Raw genomic sequence first — 24,338 nt, forward strand, 5'->3', positions numbered from 1 at the left:
TGCATCAGAAATCGAACATGCATGCATTAAAGATTGTGCTATCTACTGTATCTTAACTTTGCCTTGCATAAGTTTATGTATTTTGCCAAAAGAGCATGTGATCTTCAGAGAAGCATGACCACAAATATTGGCCCCTTCCCATACATTTCTCACAGATGTGGGTTTTCCACATAACAGCTGTCATTTGTCTCTTTAAATTGAAAGACTGCACAGATTTTAGTGGTGTCAAACAGCAGGGCATTGTGGGTGTCTGTGTGTCACTATATGTGGGTATTTGGTTTGTGTGTGTGTGTGTGTGTGGAAGGCAGTGACAGAAGGGAGGTCAGTGTTGTTGGGAGGGTTCGGAATAGCAGGAGGAAGTTGCTGTTGTTTATTTTGGACATCCGCCAGGGACTTAAGAGCCAGAACAAGACTAGCGAGTGTGCGCACACTCATATGCACACATGCATTCTCAAACTCTCGTCTTTTGTGCCCCATTGTAGCCTGTGCTACTACCACAGAGACAACAGATGTAGACAGACTGATGGACAGTTGGTATCTGAAGTCACTGGGCGGCTTCATTAGCGTGGTAACATCAGATGGAGACATGATCTTCTTGTCAGAGAACATCAACAAATTCATGGGTCTCACACAGGTGAGTAACGTACACGGGCCCAGTAACGTACGCAGTGAAATGAATCACCATCCAGACAAATACTCCCCTTTAGTCCTGTTATTATTAGCTGTTTGTCTGTTTAGCATTCATTTCCTCTAGGTTAAGGGTCACCACACTTGGTCCTGGAGGGCCAGTGTCCTGCAGAGTTTAGCTCCAACCCTAATCAAACACACCTGAAGCAGCCAATCAAGTTCATACTAGGTGTACTTGAAACTTCCAGGCAGGTGTGTTGAGGCAAGTTGGGCTAAACTCTGCAGGGTACCGGCCCTCCAGGATCAAGTTTGGTGACCCCTGCTCTAGGTTCACTTAATCATAGGCAGACGAGGTGCCATTATTAACCACAGGACTAGCCTGTTCCTTCAAGCACTGTATGGGAGGAAGGATGTGTCACTTTTTTTGTACCCTTGCAGAAGCTCTTGGACTTATCTCATGCCTGCCAATTGTTTCCTTACACATGGCTGCTGATTTAGAGCTGTGGCCTGTTATGTTTTTGTTATCTGATAAATTGCTAGCCTATTATGATAAAGATTAAAGATCCATAATCTTTGTGAATCACAAGAACATGATTGTCCAGGTCACATTTTACTACAAAAATAAAGTGCATTTACATAATGCTAAATATCTCAGTAATGTAAAATAAATAGTGTTATATTATATACAAAGTGGTAGCATTATGATAGAATTAAATATGGTAGCGTAAAATTATGGTAGAATTTGTTTTTGAAACATTTACTGTATTACAGTAATATGAATTAAATGAGAATTTTGAAAAAGAGAATCACAAGAAACATTAAGAAATTGGGAATTGTGTGGGAAATGGTCATGAAAATAATCTAAATCATTTCTTAATCATTATCATTCAAATATTTGAGGTCGGTAAAAATGTTTAATGCTTGAAGGAAGTCTTTTATGCTCACCAAGGCTGCATAAAAAAACGTAATATTGTGAAATATCATTTACAATTTAACAAAGTTTTCTATTTTAATATATTTTAAATTTTAATTTATTCGTGGGATTTATTCATAGTCACATGATCCTTCAGAAATTATTGTAATATGCTGATTTGCAGCTTAAGAAATATTTCTTAGTATATTGTTTATTAAGTACCATGAAGAAACTATGATGCTTTCTTAATGATTATTTGAAGAATACAAAGTTCAAATAAGAAGCATTTATTTGAAATCAAAACCTTTTGTAATGTTATAAAAGTCTTTACTGTCACTTCTGATAGATTTATTGCAACCCCCCCACCACCACCACCACCACACACACACACACACACACACACACACACCAAAAATATATAAAAACCCTTTGAACAGTTGTGTAATATGACACATTTCATGAGAGTCACCTGTTCTGAAAAACAGATTGTTTCACATAAAATGCAGTGACAGCAGCTGCATGTCTTTCTCTGTAGGTGGAACTCACAGGGCAAAGCATCTTTGATTTCACTCACCCCTGTGACCACGAGGAGATCCGGGAGAACCTCAGCCTCAAAGCCGGTATGTCACTTCTGTTTATTCAGCTTCACCAGCTTCAAATCCTGCTATATGTAGACAAAGCTTGTGTGAGAATGCCAGAGAACAGCCTAGAGAAAAACGGAGAGGAATCTGTTATATTGCTCTGATGTTTTCAAGGGAAAGTCTGCATGGTAAAATGTATTAAAAAGCTGAAAACATGATCACACTAACATTGAGTGCATGTACGTGAATCGCAAGTTTCAATGCAAACTCTGAATTACCTACCAAAAGCATGTGAAAGCATTCAACATTCAAAATTGGTTCAGCATGGTGTAAAATTCACTTTACATGCTTATGGGCTTTTTTTATGAGGATGAATTGGACTGTAGTGGTTTTAGGCGTAGAGAAAGAGAAGCAGGAGCCTCTCAATAAACGTTCTTATCGCTTCTGCAAACAGACTTTCAGAAATACCAAAACAAGTACGTAAAGGCCTAATGTAAAGAAAACACATGGCTTCATAGGAGAGGATTGGTTATGGGAAAAAATAACAATCATGCTTTGAAAAACAAGCACCTATAGCCCCTTCCCCTTTTATTCTGCATCTCCTTTATTTGACCTCGACACTTTCATACCGCTCTCTGCATGCCTCTTATAACCTCTCACCTCTTAAGGTCAAGATTAATTTTGCTATTTCAGTTGATTGCCTCCTTCACTGTAATAAAACAAGCTGTTGAGAGGGTCAGGTGGTCACCTGTGTCGTGTGTCCAAAACAAGACACAGCTCGCATTATGCTCTTTATCATGAATTGTTACATATTCATATGATTGCATTTTAAAACATTAATTAAAATGGTAATGTTTATTTGATAACCACCGTTTTTGATTATAAATTTGTATTAAATCATAAATCAGGAAAAATTTCAACAGACAACACACAATTTCTGGAAAAAAAATAATTAATTTTAAAATATTATTAAAAAAAAAAAAAAAATCTAATTCATTAGATATTTTTGATTATTAACCTATATTTATATCCATTGAAACAGACTCCAGAAAAATTAAAAAGCATAATTTGGGAAAAAATAAAATGGATTTTAGAGGGCCCTATTAGTGTCATTTTTCTTTGATAATTTGTTGTTAAATTGTGAATGTTTAATGATTTCAATTATTTAGACATTCTTTTTTGGATTACTGAAATTTCAATGAAATCATTAAAATGGAATCCCCCAAAAAATTACAAAGGAAAAAAAATGGAATCTACAAAAAAATCATGGAAAATAACTGAAATCAGGGGGAATTTAAATATTTGTATTATTATTATTATTTTTTAAATGATTTAAGATTAAAATTAAATAAAAATGGGGGAAAACACAGATTTTAATAGGCCTCTATTACTGTTGGCCAGTGGTGGAACTTTGACTTTATGTCATAAAGTCTGTTTTATAAATATGGAATTTAAAGGTAAGGTTTACCCAAAAATGAAAATTGATCATAATTTACTGAACCTCATGTTGTTTCAATCCTGAATGGCTTTCTTTCTCCTGTTTTTTGAACACTTGTCACTTCTGTGCAAACACGTGGGAAAGCCTGATGGCAAACTGTTTGCTAAGACGTGCATTAACTGTATAAACAGTCATAATTTACTTCAGCTTGTAATTCTGCTTGGTTTTAGCTTACACATTTATTTTTGTAAAAGTGATAATATCGAAAGCTGAAAGTGCTGTAAGATGTTTTGGAATTTGATAACCCAAGAAAAAATATTTGTGTTGAGTTTAGGCTTCCGTTTGCACGGAAGGAGAATTCTAGGAAAGTTTTCCTGCGATTTTTGGCCCATGTCTAAACAGAGATGCTCTTTACATTTTTTTGTGTGTGTGTGCTAATCTGCAGGCATGGGAAAGAAAGGCAAGGAGGTGAGCACAGAGAGGGATTTCTTCATGAGAATGAAATGCACAGTCACGAATCGCGGGCGCACCGTCAACCTCAAGTCAGCCAACTGGAAGGTGAATAAGTTCTGTTTACGATAGGCGCTGACCTGGAGTCAGACGTCAGTCTTGTGGCTCATACTGTTGCCGGTTGTTCTTTCAGGTCCTGCACTGCACAGGGCACCTGAAGGTGTATAACGGCTGTCCTGCACGAGTGATGTATGGATTTAAAGAGCCACCACTCACCTGTGTGGTCATGTGGTGCGAGCCCATCGCCCATCCATCAAACATCGACACGCCGCTCGACAGCAAGACCTTCCTGAGTCGCCACAGCATGGACATGAAGTTTACTTACTGTGATGACAGGTACAAACACAAACCCACGCTCAGGAGTAAATGTGCAGTATAACAATTTTTTGTCAGTTGACACTATCAATTCTGACACTAGACACCATCAATAGAGGATACTCATAAAATAAAATAATAATAATAATAATAAAATAACTTCTAACTGAATATAAGCTTTTTGTATCTTATTTTCAGTTTATATGAAATTTACCATTGTTGAAACACTGTGTTTAATCATTTATTTTTTCATCAATAAACATTAAATAAACAAAATTATTCAAATTAAGCAAAATATTAATTTATTAGTTTATTAATATAAAAATAAAATGGCAAGAAAAATGGAAAAATAAAAATAAAACACCATAGAATTTTGTAGCATTTTTAACATAACATTTTTAACATTTAACAAAATAAATAAATAAATGTAATAAATTAATCTCTCTCTCTGTGTGTGTGTGTATATATATATATATATATATATATATTTTTTTTTTTTTTTTTTTTTTTTTTGCAATTATAGCAGTTATAACTATTTTGAATTAACCTTTATATTTATATTTTCAGTTTTCATTGAAGTTTATTTGTTATGTGCTTTTGTCATTATTATTTTATTATTATTATTATTATTATTATTTAATACTTATTTTTATTTAATTTTTTTATTTATATTTTAGTTTCATTTTTAGTCATTTTACTTCGATCTAAACTTATTTTATTTCAATTAGTTGCCAAGACAACATTTTCATTGAATTTTTTAATGTATATTTAATTTTATTTCAGCTTTATTTCAATTAAAAAACAAAAAAAAACTTAAAGTCTTGGTTAACAATAAGAACACTGGTAGTAGAAAGAAAATGACTTTAAAGCAAATGAGCCAAAATGTAAAGGTCAGCATCCGCAGCAGCAGCAGGGCAAACATGTGAATGGGCACTCCTTGAAATGACACTTAATTGGGGAAATAAAATGTGGTTGACACTCCAGGCCCAAACAAGCAGTGGCGTAGTGGAAATGTGTGACTCTCAGTGGCATCATTAAACCACCATTTACACCGTAACATTTCCTCCTGTCTCCTCTGACAAAGAACTCGCTGTTCTCCACACAGTGCACACACAGTTCAAAGTGTTTTCCATCATGTTTTCTGTGCTTAATGTCTCCTCCACCCAATAATCACCACGCCAGACCACAGTGCTAAACCTGCTTCTCTTCTAATGAAGTTAGAGAATTTACAGTACTGTGTTTTAACATTCATCAACACCAGAGATTCATAAAGTACTTAAGATATTAGTATCTCAATAATATATACATGAAATGGAAAACATATTTAATATAAAATTCATATGAAATATATGATAATTAAATATTTGTGAATACTTTTTTAAGGTAACTAGGTTAAATTAACTGATAATAGATAAAAAAATATAAAGTGTCATGTCATTGACCTGCATACATGTATAATGGCTGGTTTTTCGTTGAAGCCTGCATGAGGAACTGGAAAAAACATTATATTAAAGTCCAGATGAGACATGTTTAATGGACATAATGATTGCTAAAATGTTGAAATGTTCCGCAGTAGCTTTTGAAAGCGTGCCCTGCTCTCTACAAGAGCCTAGACGTATGTCACCTTGAAGAATATGAGAAAAGTAGAGCCATTTAACTTATTCCAGCTCCCATCCAATGGTAATTATGGTCATTATTGTGATGTCAGCTCACACAAATTCAGAGAGGATTGGTCAAAAAATATGATTATTTCATTTTTGGATTATTATTACATCACAACGTCAGTGGAAAGATCTAAGATGGGGTCCATGGCCTTCATTAAACAACCTCTGTGTATTTCAAAATGGCTTTTTATCAGTTTTCCACATTTTTCTCATTGATAATAAAATCACTGCCTTTTGATAGGTGCAGACTTTACTCAGCCATTGGCTCAGATCCACCCAAGCCCCTATACTGTGTGTGTGTGTGTGTGTGTGTGCGCCTCATCAGCTCAGAGGTGGTTTGATGAATGACTGGTGAATAGAAGGCTCTTTAATGAACAGAGGCCTACAAACACACACACACACACCTGCATACAGAGTCAGTGATCTGCAGCTGTCTGCCGTTATGTAACTTCAGTACAAGGATCAACTCAATACGCTAAACACACACTTTCAGAACTAAATAATACTCATGTCACATTCATTACACAAAACCACATAACCGTTACACATACAATGACAGCGGAGAAGGCTTAAACACATTATCACAGTAACTGGAAATTTAATGTAGAAATATATTATTGTTACATAAGTAACGTAACAACTATGAAAAAAAATATTATTATTATTTTATATTTATATTATTTTAATTTAATTGTTTTAAATGTATTTAATGGGATATTTATAGGATAGTTATGATAGCTGTTAATAAAGAGCTCATGTTCCCTTCAGAATGTTTAATTTAATATTTAAAGTCATCACAATTAACCACAATTATTCTGTATTTTATAATGTAAAATTCATCAATTATGAAATCAGTTCAATTTCAGTAAAGCAGCTATAGAGGAGAATAGCATCATTATGGTTATTTGGTTTAAAGTTTGTTCAGTTAAATTGATAATATTACTAAATATTATAAATGTAAAATGGCCAGTGTCAATTTTTCTCAATATACCCTGAGAAAAAATCTGAAATTGCTAGTAAATTTCATAAATAATTACATAGAAGTTGCAAGTAACACATTAAACTAAAGTTTAGTGTAAAATATAATGTTATATTAATATATAATTTTATATTATGGCTCATAAATTCTTCATTATTCACCCTCAGAAAACACAAGGTCTTTGAAACAGTCTTGATATCAGCCAAACGAATCACATGAAATGGATCATTATTAAATTGGCTTAAAAAGTACTAAGCTTGTGCAGATCAAAGAAAATAGCTGAGAGATTTTGTGCAATTGTGTGTGTGTGTTTTAATGTTATTTGCCTCTCACTTTTTTCCAGAGTTACTGAGTTGATGGGTTACAGTCCTGAAGATCTTCTGGGCCGGTCGGCGTATGAGTTCTATCATGCTCTGGACTCCGACAGCGTCACCAAAAGCCACCAGAACCGTACGTGTCATTCATTTGCACCCTTGTTTGAGAGCCATGCGTAAGAAATCCAGAAACCTTTTCTCTCTTTCACACTTCAAGCATGTGTTATTGGGAAATAATTGACCATATTTAAGAAAAGAAAATCACATCCACATGTATAATCATATGACTGCTACACACAACACACTCTCTTAACATCGCCTTGCCATTGCGTGCATCAAACGCTGCCATGAGAAGAGGATTAGAGAGTAGTTAGAAAGCAGGAGCCGGGGGTCCGGTTCTGAGAAAGAGCGGTCGATCAGGTCAGCTCAGGTGGCAATGCCTGCGTTCCCAAGGTTTACGGTTTCAACCCTTCAACACAGAACAAGTCAGCCTTAAACACACACTCTGTGTGCAACTGCTATCTGATATCTGCTACTTCACAGCTACATGTCTGTATGTACATACACAGATACACACACACACACACACACACGCAAGTACACATTTGCACTTGCTTTCTTTTTGAATGCATAAAGCAATTGACATCTTTTCCCAGTGGTCTCGTAATTATCTGAATCCCGTTCATTGTCTAATTAAACCTTTTGTTGAAATCCAGTTTAATCAGAATAACATGCATAAACCGGTCCTACTACATGACAGAGATATTACTGAAATAGGTCTCCAGATATTCTGTTAAAAAAAAATGGCGCACACTTTCTTAGCCATTCAGAAATGGTCTCTGCCTGTCAATCATTTTATAATTTTTAGAAATTAGTACTTTTTATTCAGCAAGGATGCATTAAATTTATCAAAAGTGACAGTAAAGACATTTAGAATTTTACAAAAGATTTACAGTTCAAATATTTGCATCATTGTTTGTATCATAGTTTTTATCATAGTAAACAATGACGTTGTCTATAGTGCTTATCAATTTGAGCCCTATTGAGACGCAGAGGATACGAGTGAAGAGGACCTGTGCAAGCACAGCTTTTAATGGAAGGCCTACGTTTTTTTCTTTGTTGTTGTCTCATACTTTCAGATACGCTGTTATTTGTAAATGCTACTGCTTCTGTTAGCTTTTAATATACGGTTTTATTCTGATTAAAGCTTTAATATAGTACGGCAACTGCACACGTGTCCATGTATAATGCTTCTCATAGCTACAGTATGTGAAAATAAGTGTATTCACTGAGCTGATGATCTAAATGAGAGAGAGAGAGAGATGCAGAGCGTGTGCAGAGCAGGGAGACGCGTGCATCACTATTGAGAACCGCTGCTTTAGAACATTGATTTTGAAACTTGTGAATCCATTAGAATCGATAGAAGACAGAATCGCGATTCATATATGAATAGATTTTTACGTGCACCCCTAGTTTTCTTGCTCTTCTCTAAAGCAGCACAACATGGCCTAAACTTAACATACATATAGCATATATACATCAGGCGTAGTTGCTCTCCTCTCACTTTTTAGCATCAAAATGCTGCCTGCACCTAATTGCCTTTTAGCTTTCATTTATCTGTCTCTTTCTTGCTAAGCAGAGATGAAACCTAATATCTGTTGACGTCCACAAACACAGACTGTCCACACACAGCAAACAACAATATATATATACTGAGGTCACCAGCCCCCCCGAGTCAGATTGCATTTGAGACAAATTGCATTTCGCATGCATGTTTGAATTATGAATACGATTCAAAAGAGCCTTATTGGATTGGTTCTATTAAGGATGACCGGAGCAGCCATTAGGACATCTTGAACCCCATTAGAGGTGACAGAGGAGATAAGAACACATCTACGGTGCTCCTCAGCCAGGCCAGGTGTCCCAGATTGCTCCCTAATCAGATGCTGGATGTGGAGTGGCTTCTGTCCACCGTGACGTTAACATGTAATTAGAGTCTTTTCAAAGTGTGTAGAGGAGAAATAAAGCGTTGATCTGGATTAGGCTTGTTCAGAGTGGAGCTGCCTCGTGACTCATTTATCTCTTTCTTTTCTAATCACTTGAACTTTTCTAAGAACTTCAATCATTTATCAAACAACCATAAAATAAAAATAAAAAAAACATTCCCATACTTCATGACTAGATTGTATACTTCTCAGATTGTAGATTGTATTGATTATAGATTGTATACCTCTCAGAGCGAACATGCATATACATTCAGAAGCACTATTTGTGTAGGTGATTTTATGTTTCGCACTCACTGACTAGAGAAACTTTTTTCTGCATTCCGCAAATCTCCACTGCAAACTTTTTTTGTCATATATGAAAGCAAAGAGGCAAGAAAAACAAAGAAAATGTGTTAAATACAAAACCTTATAAACCTAAAGACAAAAGTTTCAATTCAAAACACACAACCAAACTCTTTCTGTGTGCCAAGAAACAATCATAAATGTGTGCATTGTGTTGTGCAAAACAAACAGTTCGTAATGGTGAATGCTTGGACTCTAGCTAGCAATATGAACCTGCTCTATAAGTAGCATATCTATTGCTTCATAAATTAAAATAACAAACATGTCAGGTCACTTTTACTTCTATAGCGCTTTATAGAATACAGACTGTGCCAAAGCAGCTTCACAGACATAAACAGGAAAAATAGCAGAATCAGTTATGGAAACTCAACTGTGGAGACAATTCATATTCTGCTGTACAGCAGCTCTGAAAGACAATAGTGTCATTATTTAGCTCAAGTCAGTTCAGGATGTCCAGTACCGTTCAAAATTTGAGGATTTTTCAAGAATGCATTAAATTGAGCAAATGTGACAGTAAAGACATTTTATAATATTTCGAAAAAAATACCGTTCTTTCTAAGTTTCTCAAGGGATCCCGAATAAAATGTATCATGGTTTCCACAAAAATATTAATCAGCATGACGTCATTTTCAACATTAATAATAATAAATGTTTCTGGAGCAGCAAATCAGCATATTAGAATGATTTCTGAAGGATCATGTTACAGTGACGACTGGAGTAATGATGCTGAAAATTCAGCTTTGAATCACAGAAATAAATTACATTTATTTATATATTCAAATACAAAACCATTCATTTAAATTACAAAAATATATCACAGTTTTACTGTTTTTACTGTCAGATAATTGTAGCCTTGATGAGCATAAGAGACTTCTTTCAAAAACATGGTACAGACCCAAGTTTGAACAATACTGCATGTATAAAAATATCTTTCGGCTATTTTTAAAAATCACGCATGAGGATGAGAAAACATTTCACTACAGAGTGGGAAGGAATACATGCAAATGTTTTATTTAAATCATTAGGTAATATTTAGGGGGGACTTTGTAAGGACCAAGCTTGATGACACAGGGACCTCCTCTTTGAACCTATGTCTTTCTATGCAACTTCCTTTCCGACCGCTCGTATGAAGTCGCAAGGCTTTCTACGGCAACGTGGCCGTCCTGCAGAGCAGCGCATGCACAGGCCGGGAGTGAACTGCTTGACCCAAAACCAATGCTTTCCCACAGCAGATCTGGACTGAGTCCAGGGCAAACGGGCCATGGAGACAGACTGTAAAAACTCAGATCAGCAATCCCTCATTGTCTGCGTCTCCCTGTTTGTCCTGTTGCTTATGTTAGCTATCCCTTGATGGGTCTGTCTGTCTGTCCCTGTTTATGTTCTAGTTACCCATAGCCCTCTTAGAGATCCTCAAAACAACATGTCTAATGGTTGAGAAAACATTTGGACCGGCCATTAAATCGAAATGTCAGTACTAAAGTCGATTTTAGGACATGCATGTGTTCTCAAGACGCTATTTTCTCTTCTTCCCTCACTAGTGTGCTCTAAGGGCCAGGTGGTGAGCGGTCAGTACAGGATGTTGGCTAAGAATGGGGGCTATGTGTGGGTGGAGACCCAGGGTACCGTCATCTACAACAGTCGCAACTCCCAGCCCCAGTGCATTGTGTGCGTGAACTACGTGCTGAGGTAAGGCAAAAAAAAATGAATGGTGACAAACCTTGTGATGTGATGTGTACTGCATCTACGGTCTGGAACTTTCTGTTCTCTGCTCATCGATGCTTGTAATCCAATTAAAGACAAAAAATACAACTTAAAGGGATAGTTCATCCAAAAATTTAGTCACCCTCATGTCGTTCCAAACCATTTATGCCGTTACTTTTTTCTGTTGAACACAAAGGGGCAAACTGATGAATGTTCACACAGCTCATTTGAGGCTTGGTGATGCACATGCTTGTGACTTTCTCAATTTTACTGTTACACTGCACTGTTGTATGTGCAGCCATCAGTCGAACTTATCAGACTCTCTTTTCTTAGTGATGTTGAGGAGAATTCCATGATCTTCTCTATGGACCAGACTGAGTCTCTGTTCAAGCCTCAGCACTTGAACCGTTTATTCAGTCCAAGCAAAGGAGGCCTTGGCCGTGAACCAGGAGAAGAGCTCTTCACCAAACTCAAAGAGGAGCCGGAAGATCTCACCCAGCTGGCACCTACACCTGGTGACACCATCATCTCTCTTGACTTTGGTGAGAACGGTCTTCTTTTTTGTAGTTTTGGACTTATACAGGGTTTCCAATTGCTAGTACCAATATCTAGGGTAGAAGAAAGTAAATGAGACGTACACAACTGGTAAATAGGAGAAGTGGCAAGTCAAACAAATACAGCAAGTCAAAAGAAAAATAACCATATAAACTTAGTACTTTAATTCAGGGTATTAATATATTATATATATATATTATACACACACACAGTCATGTCCATATATATATGGACACTGACACAATTTTTATTATTTTAGTTGTTGACCAAAACATATTCAAGTTACAGTTATATAATGGATATGGGCTTAAAGTGCACACTCTGAGCTTTAATTTGAGGGTACTCTCATCAAAACTGGAGGGCAGGTTAAGGAATTACAGCTCTATAATATGTACCTCCCCCCTTTTTCAAGGGACCATAAGTAATTGGACAGTTGACTCAAAAGCCATTTCATGGACAGATGTGGGCTATTCCTTCGTTATTTCTTCAATTAAGCAGGTAAAGCAGGTCTGGAGTTGAGTTCTAAGCGTGCCATTTGCATTTGGAAGCTGTTGCAGTCAAGGGAGCTCTCCATACAAGCGAAACAGACAATTGTTAGGCTCCAAAAACAAAACAAATCCATCAGAGAGATAGCAGGAACATTAGGAGTGGCCAAATCGACAGTTTGGTACATTCTGAGAAAAAAAGGAACGCACTGGTGAGCTCAGCAACATAAAAAGGCCTGGACGTCCACGCAAGACAACAGTGGTGGATGATCAGAGAATCCTCTCCATGGGAAAGAAAAACCCTTTTACAACATCCAGCCAAGAGAAGACCACTCTCCAGGAGGTAGACGTGTCACTGTCAAAGTCTACAATCAAGAGAAGACTGATCTGAGAAACTGAAACCTTGTGGTGACTGAGGGTTCACCACAAGGTGCAAAGAAGGCCAAATTAGACTTTTGCCAAAAAACATCTAAAAATGCCAGACCACTTCTGCAAAAGCATTCTTTGGTTGGCTGAAATTAAGATCAACCTGTACCAGAATGACGGGAAGAAAAAGTATGGAGGAGGCTTGGAACAGCTCATGATCCACAGCATACAGCATCATCTGTGAAACATGGTGGAGCAGTGTGATGGCATGAGCATGCATAGCTTCCAGTGGCACTGGGTTACTGGTGTTTATTGATGACGTGACAGAATACAGAAGCAGCCAGAAGAATTCTAAAGAACTCTCTGCCCAGATTCAGTCAAATGCAGCTGATTGGATGGCGCTTCATAGTACAAATGGACAATGACCCAAAACATGCAGCAAAAGCAACCCAAGAGTTTTTGAAGGTAAAAAAGTGGAATATTCTGCAACGGCCAAGTCAAGCTCCTGATCTCAACCCGATTGATCATGCATTTCACTGGCTGAAGACAAAACTAAAGGAAGAAAGACCCACAAACAAACAACAACTGAAGTCAGCTGCAGTAAAGGCCTGACAAAGCATCACAAAGGAGGAAACCTAGTCTCTGGTGATGTCCATGAGCTCCAGACTTAAGGCAGTTATTGCCTGCAAAGGATTCTCAACAAAATATTAAAAATGAAAAGCGTCTGACGGAAATGTTATGGCCCTTACCATGTTTGGAAACACACAGCGTCTCCATGACATGGTGGAGGCGGCAACAATACTACAGCGAGAATAAAAGTTCTCCACCTTCTTTTCTGTACGTATACATTTGGCCTGTGGTATGCAAATCTTCCAACACAATGACGTAGACATGTGGGGGCATGTTTAAATGAGACGTTTTAGGAAGGCGTGGACGAGTCTTAACTTTTATGAAGAATATCTCTTTGGGTTTGAGACTTTAGTCTTTACAACTTTACGGATCTTATATATTCAGCTTGTAACACTCCAAAGAGAAAGGAAAACTTGAAATCGCATCATATGACCCCTTTAAGTTTAGCTATGTGGTACGTTTAAGGGATCTAAAATATGGTCATGCAGAATAAGGCATTAATATGTGCTTTATAAGTATTAAACAGCCAATATGTTAGTGATATGCATGCTAATAAGCAACTAGATAAGAGTGAGAATTGGTCCCTAAACTAAAGTGTTATGTTACCAAATAGTCTCACTAACGTAATGTATAAAGCAGAACCAACTATAACCTTCTTTAATCAGTCAAGCTGACAGGGTCATCTGCCAGCATCATATCAAAACAGCTAGGTAATCAGCCCGGCTGATATTGGTATATTACTATTTTTTATGCCACACCTCGTTACCTACCCACCTTCTTTCATCTGCTCAATTCATTCTTCTTTCTTTCAGGTAACCCCCAGTATGAGGAGCACCAGATGTACAGCAAAGTGTCTGCTGTTGCTCCTGCTGTCTCTCACTCTGGTCATGATGGCCACAAGACGAGCTACGCTGGAGACATGACCAAGATGGCTACCACTTTCTCTGTGCCTCAGGCTCCGCCGGCCAGCAGTACAACTCCCAGCCTGAGCAGCTGCTCTACGGTAAACGCAAATACTACATCTTCTCATCACCACATATTTTGTTTGCATAGAACATTGATTACTGTACAATACATTGTCATAGATTATGTTATATATTGAACAGCCCAGAAGCCCCGGAGATTACTTCACCTCAGTGGACAGTGACCTGAAGGTGGAGCTGACCGAGAAACTGTTTTCCTTGGACACACAAGAGACAAAGACTTCCTGCAATCAAGAGGTGAACAAATAGTCCGACTGTAATATTAATAATGCTTTTATATTTAATATGAAGTATGTGGTACTTTTTAATATTTGTGTATACATATTTAACTGAGATTATAACTGGTTAAAATCTCTAAGAAATCTCAACTATGACAGGAAAAATTATTAATATTATTATTCATTAGTTGTTATTTTTAATTATATAATAATATTATTATTTTTAATATTATTATTTTTTTTAATTGTCTGAATATTATAATATAAAAAAACAAAAATATATTTTTAAATATTTTCAAAAACATATTTAAAATAGTTCCCACATATATAGAGCACTTGCTGGCTGCTTTTTCATAACTATCCAGTCTCATCCATTAAATAATATAAATTAAAAAAAATAATAATAATTGTATGTGCTTGCCAAACTTTAGCAAAGGTATGATACGATCATGAGAAATGTAAATCCAGTCAAATGTATGCAAACATGTTTGAACAAATACATTTTTAAACAAATGAGAGGGTTTTGTTTTCATTTTCTTTTCTTTTCTTTTGTTTGTTTTGTCTTTTTTGTTCTTTTAAACATTTTTTTTGTGTGTGTGTTTTGATTTTATTTGTTTTGTGTTGTGGAGCTTTGTTTTTTGTTTTAAAAACAGTCAGGTTTTTAGTTATTTTAAACAAATGTGAGTGGTTTTGTTTTTGCTTTGTTTTGTTTTGTTTTGCTTTGCTTTTTTTTTTGTCTGAAAGAAAAAAAAACAGTTTTGAAGGTCTTTTATCTTCCAGAGATATTTTAATTCCTCATGATCCTTTTAATGTCAACGATTATGAAAAAGACAAAATCAGGTGTTGCATGTAGAATCCAGTCTTGCTGACCTTTGACCTCTCCCTGTGACCTTCCAGACTGACTTGAGTGGTCTGGACTTGGAGACTCTGGCTCCCTACATCCCCATGGATGGTGAGGACTTCCAGCTCAATCCCATCTGCCAGGAGGAGCCGTCATCTCAGATCGGAGCCCTGGGCACCAACCAGCAGAGCTTCAGCAACATCACAAGCCTCTTCCAACCCTTGAGTTCCCCTTCAGCAGCCCACTTCCAGCCCAGCATGAGTTCAGGAGGAGATAAGCAGAGCATCAACGGAGGCTCTGTGGAGTCATGGCCATCTGTACCCTACAGCAGGGACCCCATGCAGATGCCTCCCTACCATGATCCCGCCAGCACCCCGCTGTCCTCTATGGGAGGCCGTCAGAATCTGCAGTGGCCGCCTGACCCTCCGTTACCCAGTAAGGCTGTAATGATGGATCCTTTAGCTGCAAAGCGCTCTTGCCAAACTGTGCCAGCAAATCGAATGCATCCTTATTTGCAAAGGTAATTCTTCATATTACAGGGTGTTTCTCTTGGTTCAGTCTTATAAAATAACATTTGATATGCTGCTATCTTTAGATTTGCATTGGATGACACCTGTGTTTGTTTCACAGGCCCATGGAGAACTTTGTGCAGAACTACAGAGATATAAGTCCAGCTCGACTTGCTCTCGCTAACAATTTCAAGCGTTCATTCACACTGATGACAACGGTTTGTTCATATTTAACTTAATGTTTTTAGTATATTAAAATGATTTCTGAAGGATCATGTGACACTGAAGACTGGAGTAATGATGCTGGAAATTCAGCTTTGCATCACAGCAATAAATTACATCTTAAAATTAAACTATTAAACTAGACAACATTATTTTAAACTGTAATAATATTTTGCAGTATTGCTACATTTATTGTATTTTTGATCAAATAAACGCAGCTTTGGTGAGCATAAGAGACTATCAAATTGTTTAGTATAATGCAATAAATTATTCATCTAAACATTAATAAATAATGATTAATTATATTTCACAAAGAAAATTGGGTTGGTTCATTTGGATTTTTTTTTTTTTTTTGCCATATTTACCCTCTAAAATTGTCTGTATTATAATGCCAGAAATATTCTTACCAACCTAATGGTAAAGTACTTATGAAGGTAATTGTATTACAGTAATATTTATTAATTAAAATGCAATAAATAAAAAAAGAGAGTGAGAGAGAAATTGAAAATTATGGCTAACTGTCCTGAAAATAATGATCTATTAAATAAATAAAACAACATGCTTTGCTTTTTATTTTTTAAATGCGCACTTCCAGTCAAAAGTCTGAATACTACTTATTTTTCGTTACTACTATTTTAATACTAATCATTTTTATTAGTACTTTATTTAATACCTTATATTTTTAGCTTGAAAGATGTCTTGGAAATTTGTTGGCTGTCTTTCCTTCAATATACAGTCCAACTCATACCGTACATTTTCAAATAAATTTGTGTTTACCTACCAAACTTTCAAGCATTTAATCATAAACCTCTCTATAAAATATTTAATAAAATCATAAAAAATGTCAATTAGATCAAGTGTATCCAAACATTTGAAACACTTTGAAATTATAGCTTTAAGTTTTTATGTTGGGTGATATTTAAGTTTCAATTTTAAGTCACCGCATGCTCTCTGTATGTTTTAGAATGAGCCACCCCCCACAAAATCACAAAACACAATGTGGAAGAGACTTCGGGATGAGAGCTGGGCCGTCATGGACAGAAAATCACTTAGCACCAGCGCTTTGTCAGGTATTACAGCGAAAATGCTTTATTAGTATTCATTCCTGATGAAAAACTACATTACCCATAATTCTGGAGGGAAATTTCCACCAATCAGAGTAAATCGTGCCAAAGAACACTTTAGCACCTACCAACAATCAGTGTCTAGCATCTGTATTGCAGACAAAACTGCTAATCAAATGTATTTATATCTAGACAAATGCATGGCCCCTAATGGAGGCATGGACCACCACCAGCACAGGAAGACCCAGTATTTGGGGATTCAGGTTGGACAGGCGACAAAGCGCTTTAGAGAAGAGTGCTGTAACTACAGAGGGTTCAACATGCAGCCTTCCTCCAAGATGGATGGTGAGCTCTGAACTGACACAGACGCACATCTATCCTTACATACGTCATGCACTGTGGATGCTGATTCTCAGAACCGCTTGTGTTTGCAGGAATTGCGAGTCGTCTTATCGGCCCCTCCTTCGAGACCTACTCTCTGCCTGAACTGACGCGTTACGACTGCGAGGTCAACGTCCCGTTGCAAGGCAATCTTCATTTGCTGCAGGGCAGTGACCTCCTAAGAGCATTAGACCAGGCCACTTAGACCGTTTCTACACAGAAGTGCAGTCCCACTGTCCCCTGACCCTATCGCTCATCTCACACTCACCATCCTGACAATAACCATCCCAGCTTTAGCACATCCCACAAACGCCCTCTCACAGTCATATCTACCTGAGCACATATATGACAAATGTAGCTTTGATTTTATTTTTATTGTCTACATCTTCATAAATTATATACATGTACTATTTTTTTTAGTTACAAGACGGTTTCAGAATGAATTCATGTATTTTTGGAGGAGTTGAAATTATGTTGTGTTGTCTTCAGCTGGCTGGCTGTTTCTCTGCTTGTCAGATCATTTCGGCGAAGCTGTTTTCAGCATACTCTCCTTTTTTTTCCCTCTATCAGTGTCAAAAAAGAAAAAAAAAGATTCTGCTGTAAGCTACTTGTTTTACAATGTTCTTATTTCTTTCATTTGTTCTAACTTTCCTACCTCTGACACATCATTAAAGACCCCATGAAATCAAAAGGCTAGTTTTGAGCTCATCTATACACTAATGCAGTGGTTCCCAAAGACGTTTTATTAAATAATTCGATCAGAATTAACAATAGCTGCTCTTCATACATGTGCTGCTGTCTTTCCACTTGCACAAACACGTTTGCTCTGAGTGAAGGGTTGCCAGATTGGACAAAAAGCAACCTGGTTTAATATATACAGCAACCCCAGTTATTGTGCTATAGGTAGATAGTATTCTCAAAACAAGCCACTTAAAATGAATATGATATGCAGACATGGAAAAACAAATATGAGAGAAATTAATTCAATTAAATTTGGTAACACATTGTGCAATCTAATGAATAATTGTAACCACAGTTAATACATTATAACACTTATCAATTCAAATTTGGTTGTAATTATTTTCAACAAGATGTAATGTATTACAGTGCTCATTATGAATAATTACAATGCATTATACACTTTAATAACCCTTTATAATGCATTATACATAGAGGCTTTAAGTAAAGTGTTTACCTTAAATTCTACTAAATTAAAAAGCAATTTGATTTATTATGAATAAATAAAATATTAATGAAAAAAGCAATTCAATTAATATGATGTGCAGACATGGCAAAACAAATATAAAATAAATAAATTAAATTACTAAATTAAAAAGCCATTTAATTTATTATGAATAAATAAAATATTATTGAAAAAAGCAATAAAATGACATTGCATTATTATTATAATTCAATATTTTTTTTTATTATTTAGTTTTGTTTTTAATTATAGTTGAATTACACCAGTGCTGGCAACCACTGTGCTAGTCTACCCCTGAAAGCTAACAAAATGAATATTTGTCGCACATACTTTAAAATTGTAATATATTTCATGTTTTAATATTTGTTCAATCAAACTCTAAAATGAAAATGGCCTTTTCTCTGCGGTCATGGTTGTAAATCATGGTTAGCCTGTTAAAAAGATTCCAACGAAAATGTCCTGTTTCAACAGGAAATAAGTGAAAAAAGGAAAGAAAACTCTGCTTGCAAGCCGTTTCATGGGGTCTTTATGCCTTGTCCTCACTGACCACTTTCAGTGTTCATGTTATTCATGTGCCTTTCTTTGTTTGATTAGTGGCAATACTGTGTTTCTGTCTCTGATCTCTGTTTATTGCCTTAATGTGGAGACCACTTTTAAAACATATATTTTTGTCAATTTAGCTGTAAGCATACATATTTAAAGGAATATGCTCTAAAATATCTACTATAGATTTCTACTTTGATGATAAAGTCAAGCATTTATTTGTCCTGGTACTTTGTCTTGTCTACTCAGTAGATGTGAATCAGAGTCCTTATCGAGAGTCTGCAGTGCTAGTGTCCTGTGCTCTTTCTTGGTGGCATTTTGTTCTGGAAATATGCAAATACATATTACAATTATTGGCAGGCCAGTACAGTTGGTTCAAAAATTGGAGAAAATATTTTTTTTTTTTCTTTTTAATAAAACAAAATTGTTTTAGACATGATATGTAGCATATTGGATCCTTAAAAAGAGTTTAATCTTAGTGATTTTTTGCATTGTTTAAAGATGGTGCTTCATGCAGTCTAACTCATATGAATACTTCATAACATTAACTCTCTTTTTATTTGAATTGCCCTGAGGTTGTCTTTAAAGTTGATTCATAAGGAATCTAAATTATATCTCAAGGCTATATGTAGTAATGTATCGAGAACTGTGGATGATGATGATTCTTCTACTTAAACACATATTCGCACTTTAGATCCATTTTAATGTAAATCTAAACCCCTGGTGAAAAAAGATTGACAGATTGCTAAGATTTAAAGGTACAAAGATGAGGTTTGGCACACAATCCAGTTTTTGAAGCCATAGTGTGTTTTGTGAGCAGACTGGAGATGTGTTGCTTAATGATGGAGCCGCTGTGTAAGATGCTATCGGAGAGAGTGGCTGTGCACAACTAAGCAAAGCTAATTCAGCGTAGGAGTAAATGCTACAAAACATGTCCAGGTCATATTTCACGCCAGAGGAAAATAAATCAAATGATATAGGATAATAAGACAAATATGAATATTTTCAGCACTTTTAAAATTTAAATTTAAATTATTTTTGTTACAGTTACCCCCCAAACCTCTCCCAATTATCTTTACTTAAAAAAAGACAAAAAATACATAAACATGATGTTTTTATACATTATTTTTTTGTAGTTATTTAATATTTTATCATTTTGTTCTATGAATTTAATTTTTTTTTAAATTAAGTAAAAATTATTTATTTTTATTGGTCACATTTTACCTCAAAATTATATATATATATATATAAGTTTTATTTAAAATGATATATATTTATATATATTTTTTGCATTTTGGGGTAAAATGTGACCAATGAAACACACATATACACACATATTATATGTAATAAAAAAGGTAAAAAAAAAAAAAAAATTATTTGTCACATTTTACATATTACAAATTTACGAATTTTTATATATAATTCTATAGAAAATTATATCAAATGTGGTCAATAAAACACACACACACAATTATACATATATATATATATATATATATATATATATATTTAGTGATATGCCCTTTAATATGAAATACAGCAAATTTTAGTGCACGTCATAACACGTCTGAGGATTATAAGTGTTTCAATGTCACAGAGAACTAACTAGATCTCACAGACAGTTCAATGCTCAAGACTCACATAGATTGATACTCCTATGTTCTGAAGGGATAGACAGTTACGTTACAGACCGCTAGACAGATAACACATCTCTCCAGACTCTTCTCATCTTCACGTCTAGGAAAAAAAAACTATATTGTTGTTGGGTGAAATTCTGCATATTTTCACCAAATAAACCAGATACATTTATACTCAATGTGCACATGCTTTTTAAAGCTTTCGGTTTTATTAAATGGCAATAATCCCATATTTAAACTCTTACAGGTGCCTTAACACCAGCAAATCTAGATCACTGCCCATTGAATCATGTAGCATTTAACACTAAACTATAAAGCAATGCAGTTCTACACTTATTACTTGAATGTTCCTATGATAATGCCAAAGGAGGAAATTGTGAACTCGTATCTTTCTCAAAGCAGTACAGCCGTATGAAGACGTTACCGTGAGAGTTGTGCATCTGAATGTGCAGAAAGCGCTGGTACATGTATGTCTGTCTAATATCTGCTACTATGAAGGTCATTCACCAGACTGAGCCCCCTGAACCCGCTGAATTTCAGATAACACTGTCCTTTTGTGCAGCATTGGTTTTGTGGTTTTCTTCAACTTTAAAGACAACATTAGATAAATGCATAAAATGGGCAGTTTTTTATCAAACGAAAAAATAAAGCAAGTGCGTACTTATTTTAATATGCTAAATATATATTGACATTATTATGATACTGTTATTATGATTATTGTTGACATTACTGTATGGGAAGTTTTACCCATTATGATGTATCTCTGCACTGATATCATATTAAAGCTTATCAATCTTCTGTTGATTGTTTCTTTGTTTTCATTCATCACTTGTGTGCTATCTCTTCAACCTTACATAAAAGTACAGTGCCGCTACCATGGTACAGTAATGGTATCAGTTGGTAATACCATGGTACTCCAAGGCAAGGTCTTTCCATAGTACAGGGGTCACCAAGCTCAGTCCTGGAGGGCCGGTGTCCTGCAGAGTTTAGCTCCAATTTGCCTCAACATACCTGCCTGGAAGTTTCAAGTACACCTAGTTAGACCTTGATTAGCTGCTTCAGGTGTTTAATTAGGGTAGGAGCTAAACTCTGCAGGACACTGGCCCTCCAGGACCGAGTTTGGTGACCCCTGCCATAGCAAATGTCCAAAAAACATGGTAATACTCACATTTTTGTCTGTTTTTGTACAGTGAAAATAGTATAAGCAATAGTATTAGTCATGTTTTACTGTGATCTTACCATTTTCTTAGGCATAATGCATTATGATCCAATTACATGTTTACTTACATTTACTCAGTTCATACTGTATTTCATTGATTTCAAAGCTTTAAAATGTGCTCATTTTTAATTTTAAACCAAAAAAAAAAAGGTTTTTAGAATGTAAGCTACAGATCAATGTTTGTTTGTTTTCTTTTAATAAAAGAGTGGCGATAGCATTATGATTAATCTCATTTTATGTGCTTTTATTATTTATATAATAGTTTTAGTAGTCTAGGTTTATTAGTCATGCACCAAATGTAGTTATTCATGTATTATCTAATTACAATTTTTACTTGCATTTACTCCATTCATAAGCTATTTCATAGATTTTTTTTGTAAAGCTTTAAAATCTATTTAATATTTTTAAGTGTAAAATTAAGTGTCATAGTTTAAGTTTTTAGTGTGTTAGATACTACACTGGAAAAAAAATAGTTGTTTCAACTTAAAATAATTTGTTACCCCACTGACTTAAAATTTTTAGTTTAGTCAACTAAAATATTCCAGTTATCCCTTTAATTAACATTGAGTAACTTAAAATTTCAAGCTGACTAAACTGGTAAAAAATTATTTTAAGCTGAAAGAACTTTTTGAAACAATTTGTTTTTATGGTGTAATGTTCAATAGACACATTTATTATTAATAATAAGCAACAAACAGTACTAGTTTGTAAACTGTTTGCAGTCCCCAGACACTGTAGCAACATTTTTAAAAGATTTTTAATCAGTGTTATTTTAGTAATAATTATATACTATTATAGTATTTATTCAGAATTATTTTATTTGTATATTTTCATTTATTAAAGTAATTTTATGTGTTTGTTGTTTTTATTATACATACAGTGGGGCAAATAATATTTGATACACTGCCGATTTTTCAAGTTTTCCCACTTAAAAGAATGGAGAGATCTGTAATTTTCATCGTAGGTACACCTCAACTGTGAGAGACAGAATATTTTAAAAAAAATCCACAGTCACATTGTATGATTTTTGATTAATTAATTTCCATTTTATTGCATTAAGTATTTGATCACCAACCAGCAAGAATTCTGGCTCTCACAGACCTGTTAGTTTGTCTTTAAGAAGCCCTCCTATCCTCCACTCATTACCTGTATTAATTGCACCTGTTTGAACTTGTTACCTGTATAAAAGACACCTGTTCACACACTCAATCAATCAGACTCCAGCCTCTCCACTATGGGCAAGACCAAAGAGTTGTCTAAGGACACTAGGGACAAAATTGTAGACCTGCACAAGGCTGGGGTGGGCTACAGGACAATAGGCAAACAGCTTGGTGAGAAGGCAACAACTGTTGGCATAATTATTAGAAAATGGAAGAAATTCAAGATGACTGTCAATCTCCCTCGGACTGGGGCTCCATGCAAGATCTCGCCTCGTGGAGTATCAGTGATCCTGAGAAAGGTGAGGGATCAGCCTAGAACAAGGTACCCCTGCTCAAGCCAGCACATGTCCAGGCCCGTCTGAAGTTTGCCAAAGACCATCTGGATGATGCAGAGGAGGCATGGGAGAAGTTCATGTGGTCAGATGAGAACAAAATAGAACATTTTGGTATAAATTCTACACGCCGTGTTTGGAGGAAGAAGAAGGATGAGTACAATCCCAAGAACACCATCCCAACCGTGAAGCATGGGCGTGGAAAGATCATGCTTTGGGGGTGCGTTTCTGCAAAGGACGGGACGGGACAGGACGAATGAACGGTATTGAGGGGAGGATGGATGGGGCCATGTATCGCGAGATTTTGGGCAACAACCTCCTTCCCTCAGTAAGAGCTGTAACGGGGTGGAAGAATCACGCAACAAGGAGAGCTCAGACTAAATTCCCCGGAGGGTGGATTTATTAAACAAAAAAGGCTTAATCGCCGTGATTCGTGGGGTGGCTGTTCGGTCACACACTGCTCTCTGGAACGGAATAAGAAGAAGCATTAGTTCTCAGCTTCATGGAGAAATGTCTCACCTTCGTCGGCGCTCATGCGGCTTATCTAGCCGTGGGCTGATTAAGAGCAGCTGTGACCGATCAGAGTGTGATGAGTGGGACGC

General features: G+C 35.8%; 1 protein-coding gene across 1 annotated transcript in view; it reads left to right on the plus strand.

The window, feature by feature from the left end:
* Window positions 1-18,937, plus strand: part of LOC306884394 (endothelial PAS domain-containing protein 1-like) — a 45,817-nt gene extending 26,880 nt beyond the window's left edge. Inside the window, exons 3-16 of the mRNA XM_079440210.1 lie at window positions 483-634; window positions 2,076-2,160; window positions 4,005-4,117; window positions 4,203-4,405; window positions 7,371-7,477; window positions 11,228-11,375; window positions 11,724-11,932; window positions 14,239-14,429; window positions 14,533-14,646; window positions 15,525-15,988; window positions 16,099-16,195; window positions 17,164-17,269; window positions 17,456-17,608; window positions 17,698-18,937. Of these exons, the coding sequence (XP_079296336.1) occupies window positions 483-634; window positions 2,076-2,160; window positions 4,005-4,117; window positions 4,203-4,405; window positions 7,371-7,477; window positions 11,228-11,375; window positions 11,724-11,932; window positions 14,239-14,429; window positions 14,533-14,646; window positions 15,525-15,988; window positions 16,099-16,195; window positions 17,164-17,269; window positions 17,456-17,608; window positions 17,698-17,849 (2,294 nt within the window). The 3' untranslated portion in view covers window positions 17,850-18,937. The remainder of the gene's footprint in view (window positions 1-482; window positions 635-2,075; window positions 2,161-4,004; window positions 4,118-4,202; window positions 4,406-7,370; window positions 7,478-11,227; window positions 11,376-11,723; window positions 11,933-14,238; window positions 14,430-14,532; window positions 14,647-15,524; window positions 15,989-16,098; window positions 16,196-17,163; window positions 17,270-17,455; window positions 17,609-17,697) is intronic.
* Window positions 18,938-24,338: the final 5,401 nt, after the last annotated feature.

The sequence above is a fragment of the Barbus barbus genome (assembly GCF_936440315.1).
Source record: "Barbus barbus genome assembly, chromosome: 18".
NCBI classification, from domain to species: domain Eukaryota; kingdom Metazoa; phylum Chordata; class Actinopteri; order Cypriniformes; family Cyprinidae; genus Barbus; species Barbus barbus.